General features: G+C 38.1%; 1 protein-coding gene across 2 annotated transcripts in view; it reads right to left on the bottom strand.

Moving 5' to 3' along the window:
* Positions 1 to 20,423, bottom strand: part of LOC145777539 (uncharacterized) — a 138,493-nt gene extending 118,070 nt beyond the window's left edge. For both annotated transcript variants that reach the window (XM_082588941.1, XM_082588942.1), the window contains exons 1-3: positions 20,292 to 20,423; positions 8,594 to 8,802; positions 7,283 to 7,452 (exon numbers count right to left, since the gene is read on the bottom strand). In XM_082588941.1, the coding sequence (XP_082445067.1) occupies positions 7,283 to 7,452; positions 8,594 to 8,802; positions 20,292 to 20,379 (467 nt within the window). In that variant the 5' untranslated portion in view covers positions 20,380 to 20,423. The remainder of the gene's footprint in view (positions 1 to 7,282; positions 7,453 to 8,593; positions 8,803 to 20,291) is intronic.
* Positions 20,424 to 21,809: the final 1,386 nt, after the last annotated feature.

Here is a 21,809-nt window from a genome sequence, read left to right as displayed (position 1 = left end):
GCACACAGGCGTCTGAAGTCAAGAAAAAGTTTCCTTGCCTCAGTTGTCCCATTAGGTCAAGACGATGTCGCCGCCAATGTGAGGGTTCAACTATGGCAGGAGGGACTGGCAGCCGGACAGACATTGGCCAATATGGAGCTCTCGCCCGTAGAGGGCCTTCCTCCTGGAAAGCTTGAACCGTGGAAACATTGGCGATGCCTCAACCGCTTAAGAACTGGCATTGGCAGGTGTAAAACTTTAATGAGACACTGGGAGTATTCCATGGGGAGCACAAGTTGTAAATACGAACAGGAGCAAACAATGCAACATCTACTCGAATGCCCTGCCTTAAAACCAAGGTGCTCTGCACAGGAATTGGCCGAGTTTAACGATAGATCAAGAGCTTGCGTGATGCTCTGGGCTACAGCCGTGTGACACACGACGAAGAAGAAGATTGCCAATGCTTTAATGGAAACTCTGCGCTTGATGCAGGTTACATGTTTAATTTTATGTAATTTAAGGTTATAGTTTAGTCAATTTCAGTCTCAGATCATCACGTTTGGTGATTTGGAGTTGATTTTTCTTAAACAGGCAAAACAAAGTAACTTCAACGGGTTTAACATATTTTATTGCACAAAGAAATATAACATATGTAAAATAAACTCAAATGTTTTCGACAGGTACTTGTATCCAGTGATGGGCATTATCGGCGATAATTTATCGGCGATAAATTTTTATCGCTTATCGCTATCGCTTAACTATTTTTTCAGTTATTGTTTATAGTTATCTCCAAAGGCAATATTTGATTATCGCCGATAATTAATCGCCGATAAATTTTATTTCGGATCAACACACAACTGGAAAGACCATGAAAAGTAATATTTTTACTAGCCACCTAGTTAATGAAACTAAAATTAAAACCAGTTCTTCTTCAGTGTCTGAAGTGTGTGTGCACAGGTCGTTGTCAGGGGAGGGGGCACGCCCCCCTGCAGCGACGGCCCTGATAACACAATAATTTTTAGAGTCGCAAATTGCAATGCAATGAAATGCATGCAACAATTAAGTCTCTTGTTGTTTTGCTGCAATCGGCAATCGCGAGTGAATTTTACAATTAAAATGTAAGCGCACGGGCGGTACAGATTCCTTTGAAGCGAATCGAAAGAAATTGGCAAGTGGTTTGTAAAAGTGTCGCAATACCAGGCCGCTTTTACATCGGAAACATGGTCTTTCGCGCCACCTCACGATCAACTATTTTATTCTTGTGTTTTCTTTTTTCGTTGGAAGTGTTAGTTTTTAGTAATTGTCGTAAAAAAATAAAATCTCTCTCGTCAAAACATGAAACTTACTGTTTTAAGCGCATTAAATCTTTAGATGAGTAGATTAACTAAAATTGTAAGATCGGCTATAGACTGTAAGATCGATTTTTTTCTAGCTTGGTGATATAACTTTAATCCAAAAATAATAATCAAATGCGTAAGTGCCATTTAACCCATTTGTGCCGAAAGTGAAAGTACTTAAAAAAAAATTCGGAAAATTTAAAGATTGCATAATTATGACCTAAAAAACATATCACAATTATTTTTGTCCTAATTGTGTTTGTACTTTTTGAGAAAAAAGCCGTCTTATGTATAATAAGTGAATAAAAAAATAACAGTTAACCTCTCAAGTACATGTAGCTCCACACAGAGTGAAATTTACATGCCTTTTGACTCTTTTTTATTTCTTTAAAAGTATTATTGACTCAAAAAGAATGTCTAAAAAGACATTACGAAAAGTAACTACGGACAAAGGCCAGTGTTTCGATCTTCCGATCTCTTCAGCGTAGTAAAGTGAAAGTTGTCTTGAACTTGAAGCGTTGGTTGAGATGATGATTTGAAACTTGAGTGATTGTTGTGAGACAATGAGCCTGGATTTAAGTTTTAACTTTGGACCTCAGCGAAACGTAGTTTTACAGCCTATTTTACAGTCTTTTTAGACATTCTTTTTGAGTCAATAATACTTTTAAAGAAATAAAAAAGAGTCAAAAGGCATGTAAATTTCACTCTGTGTGGAGCTACATGTACTTGAGAGGTTAACTGTTATTTTTTTATTCACTTGTTGATTCATTCATATCAGTTTGTATCCTCTGGGGATCCTTCTCTTGTATCATGGGCCAATCCTATAGATGTTTGCTGGTACACCCCTTCATTTTCTTTGAATTTTAATACTTATATGTGCCGCTAGAATCTAATTTCTTGTATTTTAGATCCATCTCAGATGATTGTTTTGTCCTAGCTCAGTTGCAAATTCTTGTCTTTTTTTCTAGTTTTTATTTTTAACAGTTTCCTGCCATTTCTTAGCACAAATTCTCTTAAAAAAATCACACCTGCTGATAGGCTGTAAAACTACGTTTCGCTGAGGTCCAAATTTAAAACTTAAATCCAGGCTCATTGTCTCACAACAATCACTCAAGTTTCAAATCATCATCTCAACCAACGCTTCAAGTTCAAGACAACTTTCACTTTACTACGCTGAAGAGATCTGAAGATCGAAACACTGGCCTTTGTCCGTAGTTACTTTTCGTAATGTCTTTTTAGACATTCTTTTTGAGTCAATAATACTTTTAAAGAAATAAAAAAGAGTCAAAAGGCATGTAAATTTCACTCTGTGTTGAGCTACATGTACTTGAGAGGTTAACTGTTATTTTTTTATTCACTTGTTGATTCATTCATATCAGTTTGTATCCTCTGGGGATCCTTCTCTTGTATCATGGGCCAATCCTATAGATGTTTGCTGGTACACCCCTTCATTTTCTTTGAATTATGTATAATACGCTAGGCAAATCCGTTATCAAATTTCACAAGTTTCTTGTGCGTAATGGTTAAGCGTTATTACATTTTACTTTTGTTTGTCGTATCCAGGCTTAGACCCGGTGGTTGAAGATTTAGATTTAGTGGACGGGAAGGCAAGGAAGCCAATCTTCGTGTCCACCTTCAGGCATGCCTTCAAGTGTCCTGCCACAGACACAGCCGCATGCTCTTGAGTGGTGTCGAACCGGCGCCCTTTCGATTGCCGTTCCAGTGTTCTCACCACTCGGCTATGCAGCAAAAAAAAAACATTTTACTTATCGCTCAAAGTGATAAATGGGAAATGTCTTGTTCATGTTTTGTTATGTCAATATTGTCATCGAGCATTTTATTGAAATGAAAGTTCAAAAAATATGAAGATGAAAATTAGCAAAGTAACACAATATCACTGAAACAAGTCATTGCGGAATATGATATTGCTTGAAGCATTTGAAATGCAGACCGACATCATATTTTTTGCATCTTGTAGTAGTTTTTGCATGACAATAGGCGCATCGAGTTGCGTGGTAAAATTATGCTAAATACAGTATTACCTTTCTCATTTACCTATGCGACCTAGCCTACCTCAATCAATTATTTTTATTCCCACTAATACAGTGCTTATATTGTAATTCTTATGTCAACAACTCAGCGTTCTGCGATTGCTTTAATGATGGTGTTCACAAAGAAAACAAACAAAATTATCTGAAATTATCAGTAAATTACGATAATTATGTTATTGTTCTAAAACAAACACGACTAATTTGACAAGCTTGATGAATTTCACAGTATGCACATTTTTACTACCAATAACGCTTAAGATTACTGATAAATTTTCAAGCATTTTGCGTTTTTTGGAATTTTTTCAATTATTGCTGACTTTGCTGTAAACCGCCCTTTAAAGGGGTACTAAAGGAAAAACCTGACTTGGCGATTTTCCACGTTCTTTGTGTTCATGCTACCATAAAACGATTTTCAATAAAATTTTGCCCCATTGCGGTCTGACCACCATTGTGCGCGTGCTTTTGTCAGAGCTTTCAAAACGAGATTGAGCCTGAGCAACGAAGCGTGCGACTGTACAGTCTACGTCATAAAGGCTAGCAATCAACCGATCACGCAATAATTGTTACTGCGGGCGATTTGACTGTAGGCTATGTATGTATGTACATCAAAACAGCACATTTTAACATCAAAACAGCAGACAGTTTGCTCAAAACATCAGATGTGGTAACGTGGCTTTTGTTATTGCTGGCTTTTATGACGTATTCTCGAGCAGTGTTTGCACGTTTTGGTCATTTTGAAAAAAATGAAAATAAATGAAACACTGGACTTTGGGCCTTGCCAGCGCCATTGAAAACAATTTTTTTTCGGTAATTTTTTTTGAAATGTATTCTTGAATGTTCAGTTTACTCATTTTAATGCATAATTCCGGTTTGAAATTTTCCTTTAGTATGCCTTTAAGCAGAAAGCAAAATACAAAGTTTGGAATTTTTTATGGTATTTTCATTTGATTTAATTATTTTGCCTACTGCACGTAAGCGGTAGTGTAACTCAATTGATAAAAGCATCCACCTGGTATCTGAAGGTATAATTATGACCACGGCGGTTACCTCAGTGGTTTGATTCTGGATCAAGAGGTTGAAGATTCGATACCTACTGCCGCTGTTGCGATTCTATTCATGCATAACTTACAAAAAGTTTTGTCCCTTTACACTACAGTATATTATGTTCGATTTTTCGTCATGTTGATGAAAACAGTTCGTGCTGCATGGGATGGGGCAGCGCTAATCAAGAAAAAAAAATTATCGTTATCGGACATTATTGGCGATAATTTATCGTTTATCGTTATCGCTTAACTTTTTTTTGATTTATCGTTTATTGTTATCGCTTTAGGCATTTTTCGTTTATCGATTATCGTTATCGCTTAACTGAAAAATGAGTTATCGCGCCCAACACTGCTTGTATCCTCATCAAGAATTACTTAAATCTGCCATATACATAAAATGAGATTTATAAGATAAATCTGACTATGCACTATAAGTTATTGGTTATAGTTTTATAATTATAACGACACTCCAAACTGAAAAGCACAAACTCAACAAGTGATACAAGAATGATTACGAGTAACTAACACGATTACGAGCGTGTAAAATGCATTGACAATGTCTCGATCAATCAATTTAAAATCATCTCTAGAGGCAGATCTGAATACCAGACTAAAGAAGCCCTAATAATCTGTCTCTCAACAGACAATTACTTGCCTGTGGAGCGTATTTCCTTTTGTATGTGTTCTAATTGTTGTAACAGTCTTGTAATTTACATCTTATGTGACCTGTTTACCGCCGTGTTATTTACTTGTAATCATTCTTGTATCACTTGTTGTTTGTTGACTCTGTTGAGTTTGTGCTTTTCAGTTCGGAGTGTCGTTACAGTGATAGTGCATACTCAGATTTATCATAAAATTTTCATTTGATCGATATTGCAGATTTCTGAGATTTGGAATTCCTGATGAGGACACAAGTACGTGTCGAAAATGTTTCAGTTTATTTTAATTATGCTATATTTCCTTGCGAAATAGTAGTAGTTTTGTTTAGCGTTTTCACACTTCAAGCTCGTTAACTTTTATCTAGTTTTTAAATATGTTTCCGTACTAATAAACTGTGTTTAAACCACTGGATAGTGCAGTTCATGGACATTCTAAAATCAATTAATCAACAGTTTGCCTGCTTATTATTTGAACATATTGGTGTGTTTTGATGACCTATCGATCAAGAATGGTAGCAGTTCGGGCATAACGAGATAAAATTCTATTATAACTGATCCAGTCCATCCAAACAACATTTGAAGTACTTGGATGAGGGTATTTTTTGGCATGCTGGGCTGGGTTAGCGCTAGCAGCACGAGATGAATGAAAGCCAGTGACGTTCGGTGGCTTAAACCGTTGGGAAAGCAACTTGGAAATATGCTGCAGCAAGGTAGTAGGCACGAAGGGCGTAACCGTCGGGCGAAGCCCGAAGGCAACACTTCCAACGGGGGGTCTGGGGGACCTCCCCCAGAAATTTTTGAAAAACACTTCCAATTTGGTGCGCTCTGAGAGCATTTCCAAAACAATTCAAAAATAAAAATCTGTCAAATTGTGCTTCGCCTATGTCGTGATCATACATCCATTTAATATTTAGAAGTCATGAACAATCTTAATTTTAACGTTGCAGGACCAAAATCCTGTGTTAGACATAGAATAATAGTTGTCTAAATGTTTAATTCGTCATGAATGTTCATTCTCAGATATTCAGTTAAGCCTACACTACAAAAACTAACACTTAGGCCTAAACATTACAACCGCAAGCAATTTGTACAAAAAGCTGGATAAGTTTGCCTCCTGCGTATAGAAGCTTAACAAACTAAATATTGCATCCGCACCTGAACGTTCATTGGCGAAGTAACGTTATATCAACGCTGTAAAAAGGGCAAAGGCATGGCTATGAAAGCTAGTACAGTAGGCTAAAGTACATGGCAAGGAGACATAAAAAAACAGCAACAAGCTTTTTGACATTATGATGCTGTGCGTGTACCGTGACGAGAGACCATTCTGACGAGTTAGTCTAGTCGCTCTAGCGAATGTACGCATTGACGTCACTGGGAAAGCACAACTAACCTACCATAACACATCTGATTGGCTAAGCAGCTGGTGACGTTTTGCAAAACGAGTGAGGATTGGATGAAACGAAGGCGTTTTTTGACATTTTTGAATCTGGGAAAGAAAGTTTGATAGTTGCTTACCTGGAGCCTCAGTGATTGTTTCTGACAGAAGCGTTTGCGTCAATTGGCATTTATAGGCAAGACATGCGGTTTGGTGAGGACTTAGACTACTCACAAGCGTTACGAGTAATTCTAGTCACGAATACAGTAATTTTCAAGTTAAAATAGACGTGATAAAAATAATTAAGAAGTTAAACCTAGAATTCAGTCATTATATTTTGCATATTTTTTGCTAAGGTAAGCACTGCTTTCCTTGCTTCCCCTCACCGATCGTCACTGATGAAAGCTATTTCTATGTTTAGAAAAAGCATTGATCTGCAATTGGCAAGGAAGCAAGACATAGAAGCATAGCAATTTTTTTATTCAAGAATGTTATGTAATACTGTAGGCTTGTGACGTAATGAAATGACAAGTGTTGTACAAAAAATTCAATGAAGTTGCCAGCTAAACAAGTGAAGGAAATTAGTATTTCTACCAATTAATTTGACAGTGAAGAAGTGCACTTGCATTTAGTATTTCCAGATAACTTGAAATGAAATGCTATGATAGTGATTAGGCAAGTCAATAAATTGGTTCACTAGGCCTCAAACCTCCAAGCCCCACCAAACTTTTACCATACCCCACCGTTGGGGCGCAGTCCCCACGTTGAGAATCACTGGTCTATAGAAAGTATAAATCAAGCAACCAATAAATCGCTTATTAATTAATTGCTGACTCACTTTGATGTTGACGCTGCAGTGTGCTGAATGATCGAACTAATAATAGCAGATTGTTCTTTCTTTCGTTGCCATTTTGCATCTTCATCGTTAGCACGCTTTGCAAAAGACTCTTGGGTTGTATGAGGTAAATAGATGGTTTCACTCAAATCTAGCCAACTGTAATCTTCTTCCTGACACAAATAGCATGTAGGCTAATTGGGATCTCCTACAAATCAAGCGACAACTGAGCAAGTGACAACTGAGCTAACACCATCTGAGCAAGTGGATGAAGTTAATAAATGATGAAACTGAGCAAGTAACTACTGAGCAAGCCACAGCTTGGCATGCTACAAGTCAGCAAATTCAGCTTAGCAAGCGATGATCAAGCACGTCCGACGTGAGCACGTAAATCTCATTTGCTGACTTGGCAGTAGCTGGAATGTTTGGGTACGGGTAGGTGTAATGCTAAAGGAGGTGCAGCAACAATAGATGCGTTGTACCAATCCCTTCTAAGTGGTTGTGATGAGGATGACTTCAATTACCATGCGAGTGGATCACCAAAAGTTGTTTACCAACACTGAACACCCCCCAAATCTTAGTTACTTGATTGAATTTTTAGTCAATGACGTTTTATGAATCACAAACATGAATATCTGCAGGAATAAGCATCAGCACATCATCAATGCACTGCAACAGTTGGCAAAATCCATACATACTGTTAGAAAGATAGCTATTCAAGCACTAGCTGCGCAACTTGTAGCGTGTGAAGATACCGAGGAACATTGTTTCCAATGACAATTGAGGTCTGACAGATATAAAGGGATTGCATCAGAAAATAACAGTCCAATATTGACTTCTCCAAAATAGTTTAAACGAAAAATGAAGCAAAAACTCCAAAACAAAATTATACCAAACGCTTATAATGCGCTGCGGGCTGGGGTCTCCCCAACACTACCAAGCGATAATGCGACAAAAAAGACTGGGATTCGTCAAATTAAATACGCACAGCAACGCTAGCAGCGAAATATTAGTTGCGCACTTAACGGGTTAATTGATTACTCTGACATTCACAGTAGGCCTAATTGTGATCATAATCGCAAAATCGAAGAGTAATTGTAATCAATTGCTTTGGAAGCTTAAGTAACTGTGATCGTAGTTACAGAATCGGAACGTTAAAGTAATCGAAATCAATTGCTATAAAATTTTGTATACTTGAGACTTTAAAATTGACACTTAGTCGTGGTCGTAATCTATTACATAGCCACTGTATTCACACTATCGCGGCTTGCCAGTTGCTACATTTATGGACATGTCATCGCCGGCCGCACTCACCGAATCATCTCCCTGTTGTAAAGCTTCGATAATCCTTGATTTGCAAGCATCAAGTTTACTGAATATTTCTCTTTTCTTCCTTTGGGCCTTGGCCTCTTCCAGGGTCATAATGGCGGCCATCGCTTCGCGCGAAACTCCAAGTTTGACAGCCAACTCGCTTTGAAAGGTTGATCCAAGTGTGTGGAATGGCGTAGCTGAAGCATTTCCGCCTGCAAGAAACGTGAGATGACATTTGATTTCAAATGCAATATGAGAAAATGCAATATGAAGAAAATGAAATATCTTGTGTTGAAGTTGAACGCAAATATATATTATATACAACATAAAAAACAATACACATATATTTGCGTTCAACTTCAACTTTGACATGGAACGGTGTTGAAGTTGAACGCAAATATATGTGTATTGTTTTTTATGTTGTATAATTATAATATATGTTTGCGTTCAACTTCAACACCCTTCCATGTCAAATAAGCTATGATACCTTTTGTTTTTGTTTTATTATCTTTATCCTGCATTGCGGGAAAGCGGACTTGAGCGCTATGCATCGGTGTACGCCTTCCCACGTACACCTGACCCACGCTGCAGCCGACGGCAATGTGTGTTTCCGGTTGTCTACTCTACATATGACTGAAATTTGGTACTACCCATTAGCCTACTCAAAATCGATCACTGGGTGTGATCACTGGGTGTGATCTGATCGATCACAAATACCTCACGGGTGTGGCAGACTTGATGACCAGTTCGGTCCTTCTGCCACTCCTATCATCATCAGCAAACAACCTAGCTCACTTTGTAATCTTGTATTGTTTTTTGTTTTGTTTTTTTCGCATATGCTGGTGATGCAAAATAAAAGAACTTCTTCTTGTGACAGGTGTCCCACCCACAACCACAACAATGCTTGATATGAACGACTCGGTTACGTGTCTTGTAATAGGCTACAAACAAATTTATTTTCACATGAATCAATTCAAATATAAACAGCTAAAAATCAATTTCTATCTGCTAGCAGCTAGATCATCTATAGTAAGCTTATCAAAATCGATTTTTAGCTCTTTATGATTGAACTGACTCGTATGAAAATAGATTCGTTTGTACGGTGAGCTTATTTAACGCTAGGCGAGTGCTTCCTTCCTAGTGCCAATTGAATACCTGAGATTTCCTTAGCAATGTTGGTCTGCTGCAACCCCAGTGAAAGCAAAAAGCTTTGTCTCTCCGTTCAAGGTAGGCTATCGTATAGTTCAAACAGCAATCCAAGGAAAACAAAGAACGGCTGGTTGTTCAAGTGAGGCAAAATCAACAAATACTAATGCCGTTTTGCAATCTTTCCGAGAATTTACCAAACCAAGCATTTAACGATACTGAAACTATTGATTGACCAAATTTGCACCAAAGATCCAAATTGCATGACTTTTTTTTAAGTTTGAACGCAAAAGCGTAAATTTTGATTAAGGTCCTGGCAACGTTTCCAAACACGAAGAAAGTTTTGAACCGTGACGTCAGTGTGTGTTACTGATGGTTACTGCATAAAGCATATCATGCTTCTGTATGGCAACGTTTTGCAAACTTCTTTTAGCAAAAAATATGAGTGTTAACTTGTCATAAAGAGAGAGAGAGAAACCTTTTATTTTCATAAAATAAAATATCTTTCAATAAATTTTCAGAAGTAAAATCAATTCGGATCTACTGTACTTCGGATCCGGACCTGAGATATATAGAAATTGTCGAGTCTCGCAAAAAGCAAAAGCCAGATCGGATCAGAATCGTAGAAGTCTTTGATTTGTAGGCTACACCCAGTGGTGCCGAAGTAGAGGGGGATGGGGGGATATATCCCCCAATATTTTGGCAGCACCCCCCACAATAATTTAGAAAAAATTATTTGTTACGAAGTTGTACTTCGATTTAGTTGTTTACAAGCATTTCGAATTGCTGTTGTTTTTTTTTTATTGGACACACGTAGGTTACCCCTCGTCGTGGTGTGAGCTTTTGGGGCCGAGGCAGGGGCACCGGAACGGTTTTTTACTGGGGGGCAGGATTATGAAAAAAGGGCACAATCCTTTTACCACCTCAGATTCACGATGTTCCCGGAATACACTGGAAGACTACTAGAGAGCAGCCAGTCTTTGGTTTCATCATCCAAGACGCGCATACGTTGCACTCCATTAGGCGGCTTGAAGATGGGACAGTAGTTCATGATGTGGTTTGCGGTCTATTCCCCAGCACCACATTCACAACTAAAGAAAGAGGCCATTTCCCATTGGTGCATGGTTATTGGTTAAGCGGAAAAGCCCGACATCAATACGGAGACGGTTAAGAGGCACCCATGCCTATCTCTATAGTGTCAGGAACGGGTGTCGGCATCGGGTATCAACAAATGGAGTCTGGTGGTGTTTGACTTCCATTGAGAGTAACCCAGAACAAAACCCAGCGCCGGAACCCGAAGACGGCACCCATGCCTGTCTTTATTGTGTCAGGTCAATGGGGTGTGTGTCGGCGTTGGAGGTGAACAAATGGAATCTGGTGGTACTTTAAGTCTATTTAGAACTCCATTTATGGTCCGCCCAAGCAACCGCAGAGATGTCTTGTACATCAGCTTCGTTGATCAGAAGTTGAGCGGCTGGCACGAATGGGTGTATTGATTTCAGTCGACAGAGGTGCTCGTTTGGGAGAGCAGAGATTTTGTGGTGGAGAGGATGGTAAGGCTCTAATGCCCACAGGCCGAGAGACAAAATGGCTTCTTCGCGACGAAGCTCGACGATGCCAGAGAGAATTAGGAAGATTGTCCAATGGTGTGGGACACAGGCATCCAGTCACGGTGAGCAGAGCGCTATTTATGGCAGTCTCGATGTTATGGCAGTGAGCACTGCGGCACCAAACAGGTGCACAGTACTCTGCTGAAGAGTAGACAAGGACTAAGGCTGTTATAAACAAAGTGTCAGCCTTCGCTACCCTTCATTGAAAGGAGTAAATTATTATTTCAAACTTCACTTATTAAACTTGGACCTACACCCAAAAGCGTTTGGTCCAGCAAGTTGTGCATTTCAACATATTCGCTCAATGTTTTCAAACCGTTTGTAGCTTAAGTAAAGGGTGGAATATTTGTTGAGCCACAAATAAGAAAATAGTTTGGCATTAAAATAACGAGGAATTAATGACTGCTTTAGAAAAAATTGCTTGGCAATTTCTTGGTAAATATAGTAGAAAAGACCACGTTATGGTCGTGTCAAATAATTTGATTGAAAGCTACTAAAAGCTAATTGGATACCGCATGCCCTTAAAATTGCACCATTTGCATTCTTATTTGGACTTTTTCTGTGGCTTGCAGTCCAGCAGTTTCTGCCGTAACAGAAGTTTCAAGACTACAACATGGTACTGCAAAATATGCAGTACGGTACCTCTCTTGGCCAAAATCGCTCGCTTCCAAGAGATTCGCACATGCGCAATACTATAAAGCACAAACAAGCCGAAACTAGGACTGCAGTACCAGAGTTTCCGTACCAGAATTTGTTTAATACGTTGATTTGTGCTATTGTTTTCTAGACATGACGAGAGGTTTGAGAAGACTTTCAAGAAATAAACATACATTTCTTCAATAAAGGTGTCTGCCCCGATAGCTCAATTGGTTAGTCCGTGGAACGAGGAAGCTTCAAGATCAAGCGGCGCTGGTTCGAATCTTGAGGTGTGCACTTGAGCAACGCACGTTAAGGACTGCACTCCACTCAGCGGCACCGAATAAATTGAATAATTCCCGGCAACAAGACTTCAACAATCGGAAACTTCACTCTGTCAATCTCGGTGACCCGGCCTGCGTCAGTGATTCAAAGCCTCTACAAGTATGCGAAACTGCCAGGATTAAGCTCTGCAAGAAGCTTTCCCAGTCCGAGGATAAAGATTCAATCAACATCAACAACACTGCAATGCTGTGTTCGAAGGGTATACGACGGTATACGCAGTATACTCTCTGCTTTTTCGAGCAATTATAGTATACCCTCTGGTTTTCCAAATAGAGTGCCTAACTGCCTATATGCTATCCTTAGGCTACTGATTCTTGACAACTACTAACTAACTACTTAACCCTTTGAGGACCAATGGTATACGCGGGTGTACAATGGTACATGGGTGTACCATGAACCCGTTCTGAGAGTTTTATCATTCAATCAATTCATTCAGAGCATTGTTAGCAGAATGCAAATGAGACTTTGTGCTAATGCCGACACTAACAATGGTCAGCTACTGGTTGATATTGCTAACTTGCAACCTGAAAAAATGATAGAAGGAAATTTGCGTCATGGAGAAGCAGAAGTGAGAAGAATTTGTAGACGCTTTGACATTGATGAAATACAGTCAATCCAAGGGTTAAGAGACTTTAGTGAAAAAGTTGAAATTGTGCCCAATAATTTGAAGCCTCTCTTGACAGCTATTTCAACTTTCCTTGTTCTACAGCAGAATGTGAACGTGCTTTCAGTTTATAGAACGATATCATCACAGGTTCAAGAGCATCTTTGCTTATTGATAATGTGGGCTGTTCGATGTTTACTAAACTTAATTGCAATGGACCACCTGTGGCTCAATTTACTGCTAAAAAATGTGTAAGATCTTGGCTGCCAAACCACCGATCAGCTAAGGATACTAAATCCCAAATTTGTAAACAGGATAAAGATGTAGATTTCTCTCGGCAGGCTGTTTGGAATGTAGGCCTATTCATAAAAAATATACAATTTTCTACCTCTCGTCCAATTTTGATAATTCATGTTATGGTAGAATAAAGATTAGTATTTTGCAAGTTGCGTATTTATCATTTTATCAAATCTGAGACAGTAGCCTACCCTGTGCTTTTTTTTATGAATACAGCACTGAACAACAGGTTTAAATCAAATATAGTTATTACTATCTGAAGCCTTTACAAATTGTTTCACCTAACGGATCATCAGAAGGTCTGAAAAAACATGCAAACAGCAAAGAATCGATAATTCTGAAAAAGTAATTTAATCTGCCAAAAAATCTCTAAACCTTTAGAGATTTTTTTGGGTTTAGATTTGGATTTGGCTTTGGATTTGGTTTAGATTTGGGTTTAGAGATTTTTTTGGCAGATTAAATTACAGTTGTAATATTTAATATCTTTTCAGAATTATCGATTCTTTGCTGTTTGCATGTTTTTTCATACCTTCTGATGATCCGTTAGGTGAAACAATTTGTAAAGGCTTCAGATAGTAATAACTATATTTGATTTAATTCGCTCTGCTTTGCCTTTTTGCTTGGCAATGAGCACTTTTTGTAGTATTAATAGTTTTCATTGTTTTAACAACAGGTTTATGTGTAACAGGTGAAATTACGCCGTGGGGTGCTGCAGTACCGCAGCACGCTCTGACGAGCCGCCACTGGTGGCCCTTGCAGTATTATGCCAAATTGAAGTTTTAAAAAGTATCACTTAAGGGCCTGAATTTTTAAAATGCTGCTCTGTGGACAGCAGACAACTTCATTCTTATGACAACTTTATTTAGATACTTTGATGTAATTTCTAATAGCCTACCAACTAATATTATTACTGGTATTTCATATATAATGTTAGAAGCTCAGATTTTGTCAAATCTCAGTGCATTGAATACTGATACTTAATTAACATTGACAACAGAAAACTAACTGTTTACTTTGGCCTTCATTAAATGTTGCAAACCTTATAACAACTGTATTAAATACTTTAGTACAACCGAATGAAAACTTGCAAATATGAGCCAAGACTTTTGCCAAGTTGTAAGTAAGTGGGTTAGCCGACAAACGACACCGTGACTAAAAGAGGAACTTCCAATTTTCGTATTTTGAGTAAACCGTAAAATTTTAAAGCAATGCCACCAGAACTTCTTAATTCGGTTACAAATATGTGTTGAATTGTTGCCGGTGCTATTAATAAATTTGAGCGACTTTTCGCACAATTAATATTTAGAGTTTAGACAACCCTTATAACTTTAGAGCAGTGGTTCTCAACCTTTTTGTCTTGGTGGACCCTTTTGGTACCTTCGAACATGCTTCGAAGCGGTCGCGGACCCCTAAAAAATTCCATTTGAAATTTTTCTATATCGCGTCTCCTTATGGAATCATATGTTACATAATGTTAGGCCTACATAAGTTTCGAAGCAACACACTTAGTAGAATTTGCTCAATTCGCAACGCAATTGATGAGATTGACGAAGTTATGTTATGACTTATGAGCAGGGCCGTAGCAACAAAGAACGTGGCCCCCTCCGAACATAAGTCCAGGGCCCCTTCCAACGCAGAAACTGGAATGTGGTATTTATTTTACACAACATGCAGGGTTCATTTTATGTATAGGCCTACACACCACACAGTTAACCGTATCTGTTACTGGCGTAGACCTTAACCCTACCTTAATACGACACGGGGTTTTATGAGGACGCCCCACTCTATTAGTGAAACATTTCACAGAAGGAAATATGCTAGAAATGTGAAATTTCTTGACTTTTAGTTTTTATTATTTGCGAATTTTCAAAACCTAAACTGGTCTTTTTCTACCTTCCTGCCTTTCACAATAAGCATTTTGTCTCAGGTGACTAGATAATTTCGTGCAATGCTAGTTATATATATGTTAATATTAGTGCAATATAAATGGTAGTGCAATTACTTTGAAGTGTAGAAACGTTCAAAAATGCCTTATATTAATGAGCAAAAGTAATTTTTTGTTTAGTTTAGTTATAATTCAAAAATTTCAATTTTGAAGCTATTTTCAGGAAATTAGAATAAAAACCGACTTTCTGACGTTTTTTCATCTCAAACGCTTTATTTCAATAAATTTGTTAGGTAAAAATTTAATTTTTAAACGCACAATACACATGGCTATTACCTTGTAAAATATTTTGGTTCTGTGATTTTTATAACTACCGTTATTAGCGATTAATTAGCACGGGGCTAAGATAGCCCGTGACGTGCTTTCCGCGTACGAAAACAGCTCGTATCAAGATAGGGTTAATGGTCTCGCCCTCTGCTAATTCAGCAATTTCACATAGAAGCAGTGACGCTAGAAACCTGAGATTTCTTGACTTTTACTTTTTTTTCTTGCCCCAACTTTTAATCCCGATTATGTTGGTATCGGATAATTGTGAAGTTCACCATAAACCTTTTGTCACAACCAGTTATAAAATGCAAGAGATTTCCTGATATTCAATAGCTTGATTGACAGTTTACTATTAGCGTGCGGTTTTATTTTGTGTTTGTTATTCATTACGCAACAGCGCTAAAATTCCATTCTCTACCCAGGCAGCAAAATCCGTCATTTTTACATTGATTCAATGTCGATTTTGCTGTCTGAGTAGGGAGTTGGTCTTTGACGCGATATGAGTCATTCTTTGCTGGCAGACAATGATTAGGAAGGTAATTTATTATTTGCGCAAATTGCTTTGTAGTGCAAAAAGTGCATGGAATACTGTTTGCACAGAAACGGAAAAACAAAATTGATGAAATTCTGTGTTCTATGCAAGAGGACTTTCAAAATAAAATGTGAACTGAGAAATTTGACCAAGAAATGGCGAAAATAGGTCAAAAACCGAGTCTTTATCACCTTTTCTACCTAAAATACACAATCACGAATATATTTTGCGAAATAAATTGATTAAAGTGATAGATAAGTCTTTTGACCAACGGGTTACTTTTTCCCGTTGTTATTTGATATAAGCCGACGGAGTAATTAGCAATAAGAGAGACGTAAGACCTGATGGTCTTACGTCTCTCTTATTGCTAATTACTTGAGACAATAAGACCTGATGGTCTCGGCCAATAACTCTTGGCGCCAAAAGGAAGCAGTGACAGATACGGTTAATACTCGCTAATATTTAAAAAATTTAGCGGACTCGTTAGCGAAAGTAAATTTATTGGAAATCTACTGATTTCTTTGTTGAAAGCTAATTTTTACATTAGCATTAGTTGCATTAGTTACAAACCAACATGGAAGTTCTACAAACAATTAAATCAAGAAAATTGAAATATTTTGGCCACATGATTCGCAATAATTCTATTCAAAGACAACTACTAGAAGGAAAAATGAACGGCAAACGAAAAAGAGCAAACCACCAAGAATTTGGACTAATGATATTGAAGACTGGTCAGGACTTAACTACAAAACTGCAGTAGAAAAATCTTACAACAGAGAAACTTGGCGTCTCATTGCCTCCAACCCTCGACGAGAGGAAGGAACTTAATGATGATGATGACTAGTTGTATACATAGGTCTATACAGTGACAGTGTGGACATATATTCCATAATTATGCAAAGCGCTTCTTTCGAGCCTTGTTCTACGCAAATTGTAATGGGTCATGGTCCAGGGATTTGGCAATCTTGTTTTCGATGGTAATTGCAAGAGCAGAAAGCCTGTCATCTGTCACGGTTAAGCGCAGGATATTCTTGATCAGTTTCATTCTGCTGATGGTCCTTTCAGCACTGGCGACAGTAACTGTAACTGGTGTGGTCGGTCAGAAGAATTCTGGTGCAAATGCAAAGATTCGGATATATCTCCTGAAGGCTGTTCTTGTACGTTAAAAAAATACTTGCCGTGACAAGTCCTCTCTCTTTCTCGATGACATAAATAAAACGATTCAATTCCATTATTAGTTCGTTGGCATCAATGTCTCCCGTTTTTCTTTTAATTTTTTTGCAGTGATTGTCCAGTTCCATTGTCCGCCCCATTAGCTCAGTAGTGGTTGCGTGCTCGCTCAAGACCACTCGGCGCAAGTTCGACTCTCGGGGTGTGCGCTTGAGCAAGGCATTTCAGGACTGCTCTCCATTCAGCGGCACCTAGTGAATGGAATAATTTCCCGGCAACAACACTTCAACAATCAGAAATTTCACTTTGCCAATCTAGGTAACCGGCCCTGTGTCAAGAGCCTCTACAAGTATGCGTAACTACCAGGAATAACCAATCAGGGCTTTGTCAGTCCGAGGATAAAGATTCAAATCCAACCAACCCAACCATTTTCTCTGAGACACTTCTTCAGGCTGCTAGCGTTGTATAGAAATTCAAACAACTTGTATCACTCCACGAGTTGGTTAAAGCGCAAAGAAACAGAAGACATGGCTTGATCAGTAAGAACAAGAAAAAATCGCGATTTGAAGTTTTCTTCAGCAGAAAGACGACTCGAATCATCAGCACTTTCTTAACCAAACATTATTCCTACGTACTATGTTTTATGAAAACACCTGCTCAATACCAATAAGCTCTGCTATTTCGCGTGCGTTTGTGACCACGTGGTTAGCCTATATCCTGTATTTCGATAGTCTTCCAAAAATTTCGGTGGAGGGGCCCTCATTCCTTGCGGGGCCCCCTCCGATCGGAGGGTTCGGAGGGCGGTTGCTACGCCTCTGCTTATGAGCTATAGGCCTATGTTGGCACACAGGATCAAACATCAGTAATTTATATGCTCATTTGATGTTTTTCTACAAATTTTATCTAAAGTTAATAAAATACTTGCGACCGTTACCAAGAAATTTTCATTTGTAATCAATATTAGGTCGTTATAATTGCAGTCATTGCAAAACTGTGAGTGGTGATAGACTGCTGACTAACGTTTACATTTCTAAGTTAATCATTGATCAACAATCTGCTGTATCAAAGGAATCAAGTTGAACATAGCCTTATATTTTTAGTTAAAAAACCAAACCTTTGTGTCATGTCCTTTGAAATTTCAAACGATGCACCAGTGCTTACGACTTACGTTCTAGTGAGAATCACTGTAGGTTCAATACATAAACAAAGCACAAACAATTTTTAAATTTCGTAATTTATCAATAATGCTGAAAACTCGGAAACTTTCGCGGACCCCCTAAAATCGCTTCAAGGATCCCTTGGGGTCCGCGGACCCCCGGTTGAGAACCACTGCTTTAGAGTTCTTTAAGCTAGGTAGTATTGTTTTGAAAAGATTCGGTGACTGCCACGAGCAGGGTTGCCAGACTGAAATTTGCAAAAAAGGCCAAACTCACCAAGAAAAAAGGCCAACTTAAGGCCAAACAAGTAGAAAAAAGGCCAAAAATATGCCAAACTCAAACAAGATAAAATAAGCATTGTAATCACGGTTGCCAGACTATGAAAAGGTCTTAATGCAAAATAATACAAAAAAAAGGCCAAAACAAGGAAAAGATTAGATAAAGAAGGCCAAATGGATATTTACCTGTTTATATTAAAAATAATGAAATATACATAGTTACAGTACATAGGCCTATATTTAACAAATTTACTTATATTTTCTTGGATTATTAAGAATTTCTTCTAAATAGTTGGTTTATTCATTTTCTGATGAAATATACAAATTCTCACTGTTGCAGACCCGTAGCCAGCCGGGGGCCAGGGGGGCCTCGACTCCCCTGAAAAAAATTTCGCCCCCCCTGGCCAAATCCCAACGTTCTCGAGCAACAGCTACAATTATAATGATTTTGCCCATCTTTCCCGTTTTTTCTTTTTTCGGCCCCTCCTAAAAAAAGTTGGCCCCCCTTGCTCTGCGGTTTGGCTACGGCCCTGCACTGTTGTGAAATTCAATCATATCTGGGGTGCACTTGAAGTCTTTGCAACACATTTTTTGGTCCAACAGATGAGAACGAATTTTTATGACAACTTCCAATAGTTGAATTTGTGTTCTGTTTCTAAGCTTTGTTTTTACAGCAGTAGGCTAACTAGTGAAAATATTACCATGATACTTCACAACGTCACCAATGTGATCAATTGAGCGAATAGATGCATGGCACGCTATGGTTAAACTAAGATCAATTTCTGCTATTTTGTCTGAATCAGTGACTTCATGGACAAATTTAGTGAGAGAACTTTAAGAGGAGTTTGGTATTTTATTTAGGTATTTCTTGGTTTTTTCATCTGTAGAAATGTTGCTTAGTTTTGGCAATATATTCACCTTGCACATCACACGGTACTCGGCTGGCAAGCCTGCGGTTGTGTTAGACTACCGGTCGATCGAAACGTAAACACGTTACGTTTCTGTATAGGCTACTTTTGAGCGTTATAATATAATTTGAGCGTTACATTATAATTCTAAAATAATATCTATAATATTCATATTTATCGATATTTTATGACTTGTACCGGATTTTAATAAATTGTAGCAAAAATGATTCTGAAAGTAGCCCAAAAGGTAGCAAGTATGAAAGGATTGTAGCGGATGAGTTTTAATCCGCTACAGTGGTGACATCTGGCACCACTGGCTACGTTAGCGGGTGAGCGCAGTCTAACTCGGCGCCGGCGTCACATTACGACTATTAAACAAGCATAGAACATGTATTGAATAATGGTGATGGTTTCATCTGATAAGGCTGCGATATATGAGAAATATTGATTAGTATGCATTTTGAAGAGTAAATTTTAAAAAAGGCCAAACGTATAATTTCTAAGGCCAACAGACTTTAAAAAAGGCCAAATTCGAGAAATTTGGCCTTAAAAAGGCCAATCTGGCCACGAGGCCGAAATACCCAGAGATGCGTAGGCTATACAAAACATGATACGGATGGAATGAAAGTTCAAAGACTTACCGATGAGTGATTAAAAAAATAACAGTTAACCTCTCAAGTACATGTAGCTCCACACAGAGTGAAATTTCCATGCCTTTTGACTCTTTTTTATTTTTTTAAAAGTAATGTCTAAAAAGGCATTATTGACCCAAAAAGAATGTTTAAAAAGACATTATGAAAACTTACCGATGACATCGTCTGTTACGGGCAATGGTTTAACTGTGGTCGTGTCATGTTTCCTCGAAGTTGCTTTCTTCCTTTTTCTTGATTTCATGTTCGTGCTAACTAAGTACACTTAGCGGCGTTAGTCGTCTTGGTTTTTAATTATATTAAGCATTTTTGCTGTTTGTAAGGCTGTAGCAGCTGTTGGTTGGTACTTTGTTTTGCGACAATGGTAATTGTGATGATTCAAATATGTTGTGTGATCATCATGGAGTCAGACAAAAAGTTACTTTGTTGGTTGCGTGATGCAAGTAGGTGGATTCGTTACAGGTAAGCACCAGAACCTGAAAAGGAAAAAAGAGCAGCATGAAGTGAAAAAAAAGTTTGAATTTCGAAAACAAAATTATAAAAAAGACAGGCAAGACACAACAGGGTTGAAAAGAATACATAAGCATAAAATGAGAGGCTTAGATTTTAAAAACAGATGAAGCAGCAAAGAAAAAATGAAATGGTTGCCGATGTCAACCATCAAAAATAGATTTGTCAAAAGACTATTTAAAGCAAAATTTCAAATCGCCAGGCTTTTCATGAGACTCTTGTGACAAGAAAGTCACTTATTCAGCAATTACTTCGTGTTTTTTTTGGCTTCGCAAATAAAATTATACTTTTTACGATGATCCAACGCCTGCTCTTTTTAACATCAGTTTGAGCCATGTGGTCACAGCGGTAAACCCAGGGATACCTTAACTAGTACGGGATGTGCAACTACGCCCCTAGTGTTCATTTTTGACGCCAACTGACGGTACACTTATACATGGCAGTGATGGCACATTTGCACAGTACTCAGCACTGGTCAGCAGCCATTGAGCACAGGAAATCAGTAGACTATGGTTATCGGTGATTAACCTGATCTGTGGGCTACTGTATAGTTTAGTTTAATTGTAAAGCCAATTTACAAGACATTGTAGCCTGTGAGTAAAAATATATTTTAATGTTACAATTGGTTTATAAGGGTGTTCACTGTGTGGTTAGTGCTAAAATCAGTATTATTCAAGAAGGAGTAGATTACCTGACCCTAACTGACCTTTTTATGCATAAAGCCTAACTCTTTCCAAAAGTTACTGATAAGTGGCACATGAAAACAGTTGTGTAGTGGTGTCAGGCTTAACTGTCCAATTTTGCAAAGAGACAATTGAGGTTAATCTGGCATTAAAAAATGACTGCCTACTATATTTTAATCATATGTAATACTGTAGGCTATATAGCCTACTATAGCCTAACTAAATATAAAGCTTTGCAAAAGGGTGCAACCTATTTCGTACCCCGATTTCAGGGGACGAAATCGGAGTACGAATTGTTAAGGGGACGAAATAGGTTGCATCCTTTGCAAAACACATTTATTTCATATGCTGCAGAATAGAAACTATTAATGCTATTTATTAACCAAAACATACAATTTTGCTTACTCTATTGTACCCTAACTGAACTGTAACTCCCTAAAACAGTAATTCTTTTTACTTGTAGCTTTTTTACTTGCACAAT

Source organism: Aplidium turbinatum, chromosome 9, assembly GCF_918807975.1.
Source record: "Aplidium turbinatum chromosome 9, kaAplTurb1.1, whole genome shotgun sequence".
Taxonomy (NCBI): domain Eukaryota; kingdom Metazoa; phylum Chordata; class Ascidiacea; order Aplousobranchia; family Polyclinidae; genus Aplidium; species Aplidium turbinatum.
The sequence above is the reverse complement of the archived record's forward strand: the minus strand, read 5'-3'. Positions and strand labels throughout refer to the sequence as shown.